The sequence below is a fragment of the Panthera leo genome, chromosome F3 (genome assembly GCF_018350215.1).
Source record: "Panthera leo isolate Ple1 chromosome F3, P.leo_Ple1_pat1.1, whole genome shotgun sequence".
NCBI classification, from domain to species: Eukaryota; Metazoa; Chordata; class Mammalia; order Carnivora; family Felidae; genus Panthera; species Panthera leo.
The window spans coordinates 40,263,244-40,270,788 of NC_056696.1; the positions used below are offsets into that span (position 1 = coordinate 40,263,244).

At 52.9% G+C, this 7,545-nt stretch overlaps 1 protein-coding gene across 1 annotated transcript in view; it reads left to right on the forward strand.

Annotated features, from left to right (window-relative positions):
- Positions 1–3,049, forward strand: part of PKP1 (plakophilin 1) — a 48,328-nt gene extending 45,279 nt beyond the window's left edge. Inside the window, exons 13-14 of the mRNA XM_042925947.1 lie at positions 1,623–1,729; positions 2,893–3,049. Of these exons, the coding sequence (XP_042781881.1) occupies positions 1,623–1,697 (75 nt within the window). The 3' untranslated portion in view covers positions 1,698–1,729; positions 2,893–3,049. The remainder of the gene's footprint in view (positions 1–1,622; positions 1,730–2,892) is intronic.
- Positions 3,050–7,545: the final 4,496 nt, after the last annotated feature.

The window sequence follows — 7,545 nt, forward strand, 5'->3', positions numbered from 1 at the left end:
GAACAGGTGGGAGCGGAGGGTCAGCAGGGGCCTGACCGTGTAGAAGAGAAGCCGGGAAGACAACCACCCTGGGGCAGAAGGAGAAACAGTTCCTCCTCCAGCGCAGCAGGGAGACTGGAGGGAGGCCCATGAACTACTGTAGTCAGAGACGGCTGGGAAGCCTGAAGGCCATGGCCGGCGGTGGCCCCTGTCCTCTGCTGGACCATCCAGTGCTCTTTCCCAACAGCACTGCAACGTGGGCAGGCTTGGCCACATGGCAGCTGCCGGGGAGACCCAGTGGAAGGGAGGTGGGTGAGGACGGGGTGAGACCTTCCTCAAGCTGTTCGATCGTGGTCCAGAGGGTTCAACTCACCCAGAAATACTGAGGCCACGCCCAGCCTGAGGCACACGGCGACTCTTCTTGTTAACAGTCTTCTGTACAGCACCGATGGGAACCAGCTTCGCCATTCGGTCCCCACTGCTCCCTCTAGCTGTGCTTGTCAACAGCTTTGACGTGACTAGCTCGGTGCTTCTGTCCCCAAAGCATCTGCACATCCCCCATCCATTAGGTTGTTACCACCACAGAGAGGCAGGCCGTGTGGCTTGTGTCCATCCTGCAGAATAGGAGTTTGTCTTGATTCAGTGAGTCATGGCAGGGGCAGGGCTGAGACCCAGGAATTCTCACTCCTGGGCTCCTTCCACCAAATCCAGCCAGGTTCAACAGGAGCAAGCAAGCAAATCCGCAGGGGAAAACCCAGCATCATGTGATTCGTGCCCAGATCAGGTAGGCCTGGGGCTTTGAACCACCTGGTGTCTGGATCCCTCATTCCCACAGGCCAGTGAGAGCTGACAAGGTTCTCAGAGCTCAGGGCTGGCACCAGGGGCCCCTTCTGCCATCCTCATTCACTCCAGAGCATTTATTGACCACCTGCTGTATGTGTGAGAAACACTGTATGTGTCCCCCCTGCAGAGAGCTCATGCCAAAATTTAAAAAAAAAAAAAAAAACGGAGCAGAAAGAAAGAAAAAGACAGGGACAGTCAGAAGGAAGAACAACAAACAGCTTTTCTAATCTGATGTTGGTTGTTGTTTTATTTGAAGAGTAATGAATATGAGCGTAAGTCCTTGTGCCTTAATACAGATTTCTGCAAATCCATGTAGGAAATTCACAAGCGCTGGTGGAAGTCCAGATACATTTTACTAACTTGTGGATATTAATGGCCTTATGTTTGGTTGCACTAATGAGGTCAGCTTTGGGGCGCCTGGGTGGCTCAGTCTGTTAAGCGTCTGACTCTTGGTTTCGGCTCAGGTGGTGATCTCACGGTTCATGAGTTCGAGCCCCACATCGGGCTCTGTGCTGACAACACAGAGCCTGCTTGGGATTCTCTCTCTCCCTCTCTCTCTGTCCCTCCCCTGCTTGTTGTCTGTCTGTCTGTCTCTCTCTCTCTCTCAAAATAAATAAATAAACTTAAAAAAAAAATAAGGCCAGCTTTAGCCCTGACACACATATATAATGAGCCCAGAGGGCTATGGTTCAAGCCCAAGGACACTCGGGGAGGGTAGTTTCTGACCCCATGGGAAGTCCCACTCTGTTTCAGCCTAGGGTGTTTCATACGGTTTCATGCTGTTTCTCCCCCCTTTACAGCAAGGTTTGGATAGGAACATGCTGGGATCCTTAACTGGGCCAAACAGCTTCAGGAACTTCACCTCCCGATTCTAAGAAGGGGCTGCTCAAGCAAGTACAGATTGCAGGTAAGAATTGGCTCCCCCCTGGGCAGAGTTATCTCTAGGACCCCTGCAGCAACCTTAGCCAGTCTCAGAGGGAAAGGCCAGGCCTGTGTTCCCCAGGGACACAGAAGCATCCTTTGATCTGGCAGACAGCATAACTGTAGCTGACACAAGGGCTATGAGGACAGTTGGATAGGTTGTTTGGGCAGGGTGCCATGGGCTCTCCCACCACAAGACATTAGGGATGTGCAATGTCTGAGCAGAGCTTCTAGATACAGCTGTGTAGGCTGTGCACTGCACAACCTAGGTGATGCCATTTACATGGGCTATGGTGTGAACGCAGCTGTACAATATGTCATCTGGGTTTGTACACCTACAGCTCACTTTCTTATCCTTTTTATAATTCACTTCCCAGTGCGCACATGCCTAATGTGGATAAGGTTATTTCCAGCTGATGACTCCAGAGACCAAAAACTCAGAACCGGTATCTATCACAAAGGCATACAAGCCTTAGCTTTCATTAGAACCACTTAAGATGCTTCCTAAAACACACACGCCTGGCCTCAACCCCAGCACTTCTGACTCAGTAACTCTGGAGTGGAAAATGCATCATTAAACAAGCATCCGAGGCGTTTCTGATGCAAATGACATCATCAACTTTCTCTAGAAGATCACTAGAGATGGCCTTGGTATAGAGCCATCTGCAAAGAGCCAGGGATGAGGACGAGGTCTCCTGAACTGAAGGGGACTTCTTAGCAGCCTGGCTATCTGCCAGCACCCCAACACCTCAGGAGGGTCCTGGTGGGGGAGACGGCTGTAAGTTTGGTCCAGATGAAAATAAATAAGACATCAAATACCTTCTCCTGGCAGGTGAGCGTCCACAACATGAGGATGGAAAAAAGAGAGCAGACAAAATTCACTAGATTCTTAATGAGTGAAGTCTGGGCACTCAGCACGCACTGAGTCTGGGCAGAACGGGGTGGGCGTGGCAGTGGAGGCACAAATCTCACAAGCTTCTCACTCAACAAGAACAACCTATCAATGTGTCAGGGCGACTCTGAGTCCCCCCTCGGGCCAGGGGACACGTCCATGCCGACGTGGGTAGAAAGGGGTGGCAGTATCGGCCAGACCTATGACGTGGGTCTGTCTCCCTATAAATGCTAACTGGATGACTTCTCCTTTTCCAGAAATGATGTGACCCAGCTGAGAAGAACTCAGGCCTTGCTGGAGGGGTGACTCTGTCCACCCTGTGCATTGTTTAGAAAGGTTCAAATGCAATTGAAAGCAAACCTGAAGGCTGTGGATGATGGAAATATTTTTAGATTTTTTTTTTCCTTGGGGGAACTGGCAGGCAGGGAGGGTTGGGAAGGGTGGGGGGGGGCTTTTCTTGAGTTAAAGGGGCTTATGTTTCATGTCAATACTTCTTTTTCTGAGAAATGGTGTATATATAGGTCTATATCTATATATACACATATACATATGTATGTATAATGTAAGTGTGTGTGTGTGTGCAAGTATGACCGCAAAGTGCAAACAGCGAAGCTGTTACTGCAGCTCGTGAGAGGTGAAAAGGACACTCCCATGTTTCTTACTCGTAGGCAGGGACTTCCGTGCTTTTTGTTTAGCTCCCCATAGTTCCCAAACTGTGCCGCACCAGGACAGGGGGCCCGCACCAGGGTCACGTCCATGAGAAGTCTTGCGAGGGAACCGTGGAGTGGGGGGAGGTAAGGGGGAAGGGGGGGAGAGTACCTGGGCGTGGGGGCAACCTCCCTCCTTAAGAGGCAGCTTTGCAGGAAGGGAGGCTGGCCGGGCTGTGAAGTTCAGTGTATCTCATGGGAAAATCTAGTTGGCTGATAATGCTGCCCTTCCTGCAAGGCCACAGGGACTGGCCACGGGACCTGGGGCTGGACAGGGTTGGGGCTCTAGAGGACAGGCGAGGACAGCCACACTTGCTTTGCTGCCTGAAGTCTGTTCTGGGGGAGTAGGAGCCAGAGAGATGGGGCTGGCCATTCTCCTGGGCTGTGTACCAGTCAAAGGAGGCTCAGCCTATAAAGCCCCTGCCTTCAGAGGCTTGTCATCTACCTGTTTCAGGAGAAAGAAGGCAAAATGGTGCCCAAAGCCGAAGAACTGTTCAGGACATGGCTGTTTGGTCTTCGTATTCCCAACAGTGAGGGGGACAGGCTGGGGTTGGACAGGGACCTGCTCTGGGCTCCGGTGGGACAGCGGCTATTTAGAAACTAACCAGGGGGACGCTTCCCTGCGTGCCTGATAAGACTCAAGTGAGAGAGTGTTTTGGGTCCCAGAAGACTTGGAAGACAGGAATTTGGGTTGACCAGGAAGGGGAACTGTCGAATCAGGGCACCAGCCAGCCCAAGACCCAGCAGCAGCCGTCCCCACCTTCCCCTGAACCCCAGGCATCCTGGTCCTCACTCTGTCTTTGGGAAAACCACAGAGGATGTGATAAAAGGGGTTTGTCAGGGGCACTGGCCACACCCAAGACCCCAGACTCTTGAGCATTTCAGATGAGAAGTAGTAGAAGGACCCCCTGAGGGCCCCATGGAAAAGCTTGCTGTAAATAACCCTTAGTATATACTGTAAGATAGAACATAGGGTTCCCAAGGCTTCCCTGATTTCTGCCTTCACCACCCATAGTAACTGTTGGTATCAGACAGGAATTAACCGCCTGGTTCATATCCTTCTCTAGAAGAATAGAAGGTGCTCCTCACCTTTCATTCCTCCTCCTCCTCCTCCTCCTCCTCCTCCTCCTCCTCCTCCTCCTCCCAGGTCCCCTGCCTGACCCCCCACCCTGAACTACACCCCAATCCAACCCCACTTCTTACCCCAGCAGTCAGAGTTGAAAAGTACCTTTCTGAACTAAGGATGTGCCTATTAAGAGGTGTGACAACTGAGACTGGGGCCAGACATGTGATGACAGCCATTTAACCAGGTCCGTGATGCCCTCCTTCTTTTTTCCTCATGATGGAAGGCCTCCTCCAGGCTCACCCCTCTCTCTCAGGAGCCACGAGGGAGCCCGGTCCCACCAGACAGTCCTGGGTGTAGGTTCCAGGATGACTCCTCTGCCAGTCATCAGGGCTCAGAGGAATTCATTTCCTAAAAAAAATATGGATGGTGCACCAACATGTGCCAGGCAGTGTTCTGAGCACTCGGGATGCATCGGCGAACAAAACAGACCAAGCCCTGTCCTCATGTACCTTACATTCTCCGGGAGGAAGGAGGAGACACGGGGCTCTTGGCTTGGGGGATCCCCCAGTGTGAGAGGACTGTCCAGAACAGTCAGGACAAGGAGGAAATAGCCCACTACCAGGGAGTCTGTGACAGCCCTCTAGGAGATGGCCCTTCCCTTAGCGGTGTCCTGACCTCCTGCCATTCCTCTGCTGGTTTTCTGTCACCAACTGTGCTGTAGATCCAGGTGGGCCCAGCCCTCTGCCTTGGGGAATGGTGGGCTGAGGTGGACAGTTAGGCCAGGCCTGATTTGGTAACCTCTCTAGGGCTTTCTCAGGCCGGCCAGCTGGCCCTGTGACCTGGGCCTCTGACCCATGCCTGTCACTTTGGAAGAGGCAAACCCGAGAGTGTCCTGAGGATGCATTTCCTAAAGACAGGAGTAAGGGGTTGGCCCAGGTATGGCTCAGTATCTCAAGCCCACGTTGGCCTCATGCTATCAGGGTTGACGCCCCAAACAAGACATTCCAATTTGAGGGCAATGAGGGAGGACATAGGCCACCCAGTCTCTCCCTGTCCCTGTCTTGATCCCAGGATCTCTTGTGCTTAAGATCCAGTCATTGGCCACCAGCAGCCTGTCCAGTGGGGGCCAGACCAGCAACGCAGACCCCGTGCTTCCTCTAGTGAGGCCGTGGAGGGTTTTCTCCAGCCATGTGGAGACAGTGACGTTCTCTCTCATCCACCGCAGAGCCTGACTGGGAGGGGGGGATGGCTAAGATGAGGAGCTTGGGACAAGGGGACGGGCAGGGGTTAACGAGCAGAGGGAAGCCCAAGGGACGTTCTGGGAGGTATCCTGGAACCCCTCTGGAGCCTGTGTCTCCCTTTGCTCCATGTTTGTATAAGAACCTTGCGCTGGCCAAGCCCAGTGTCTCTGTGTGTGCACTATGTGTTTGCTTTTTTGGAAATATAGGAAATCAATAAATTGCTGGCATTTCTTTGAACTTCTTTGAACAGTGGATCATTTGGAGGTGCCGTTGAGGCAGGAAGAGGCCCCCAGGAAGGCCCTCCCTTCCAGGGTCTCCTCTTAACTGACCCTGTGCCAGGCTAGGACTGAGAGCACCACGGGAGGGGTGATGGGTGCCACCACGCGTGGGCACCTGCTCCAGGTCGGTGCATTTGAGCCTCACAGGAGCTCCGTGACGCCAGTATGGCTACAGTAATCTGGCGAATAAGTAAAGCGAGGCTTTAGGGAGGGAGCAAATATGCCCAATGTCACAGAGCTGACAGAGGGGAAAGGCACCCCACCCGTGAACACCCCCAGACAGAGCACCTGTAGGAAAACAAACTTCAAGGATGTAAGAGAAACTCGTGTTTACTGAACGTGTATTCCACCTGCGTCCTATATAAGGAGGTGCTCAGAGCATCACAAAAGCAGAGGATGTGGTGAGCCCCAGCCACGAGAGGGTCATAAGGGACAAGATGAGCACCGGGAACGTTCACAGGTGGTAAATTCCAAGTGGTGGTCTGGACATAACCGCCATGGCCCATCACTGAGCATCAGGGCCGTCTGGGTGGAGAAGGTTGGGAAAGCTGAGGGAAAGTGCTGGAGAGGACCTCTTTCCCACCTCGGGAGGGTGGTGACTGGCGTGGCCTCTCTATAGAGCCATGGCCCTGACTTTCCGGGTCATCTTTCAGTTTGGAAATGGTCAGGGCAGCCAGGGAGGAGACGCTGTGCCTCAGCCCAGGGGGAGGAAGGTGGCCTGTCTGTGGTCCAGGGTGTTAATATACTAGGTCTGGGGCCTCTGCAAATGTCTTGAATCCTGAAAAACATGTGTTGGCTCCAAAATGTGAACTCAGATGATAAATTCAAAGTCAAGAAATGTCTGATTGTTCAGCTTTCACTACGATAGAGCAAACATGCAGAAAGGCACACAACGGGGGCGCCTGGGTGGCTCAGTCAGTTAAGCCTCTGACTTTGGCTCAGGTCATGATCTCACAGCTCGTGAGTTCAAGCCCCACATCAGGCCTGAACACCCCATGCAACCAGCACCCAGCTCAAGAACTGACAGTTACCAGCACCCCAAGTGCCCCTCAGGCCCCTGCCTGTAACTATCCCACTCCCCAAGGGTAATCACTCCCTTAACTTTTATTTATTTTTTTTTATTTTTTGAGAAAGAGAGGGCACAAGTGAGGGAGGGGCAGAGGGAAGGGGCGGAGAGAGAGAGGGGAGGGTTAGAGAGAGAAAAGCAGGGCTCACCCGAAGCGGGGCTCATGCTTACTCGAAGCGGGGCTCAAACTCACCAACCGTGAGATCACGACCTGAGCCAAGGTCGGATGCTTAACCAACCGAGCCACCCAGGCGCCCCCATCCCGACTTTTACCACCATACGGTAATTTTGCCTGTCTTGCAGTTGGTGTAAATGGAGTCAGGATGCCCCTCGTTGTGTCCGGCTTCTCTAGCTCGTGCACAGGAGGTTCATGCGTTACTACTGTGCGACGTGTTCCCTGCTGTGTGGTAGGCCAGCGCGGGACAGTGCTGCCGCGCAAAATGGAGTATGACATCACCATCATGGTTGCATCTAGGAGTTATCAACATTTGGAAGCAATGTGTGGATTAGCCTTCACACTTCCCGAACGTTCCCACATGTGGTGTGATCACT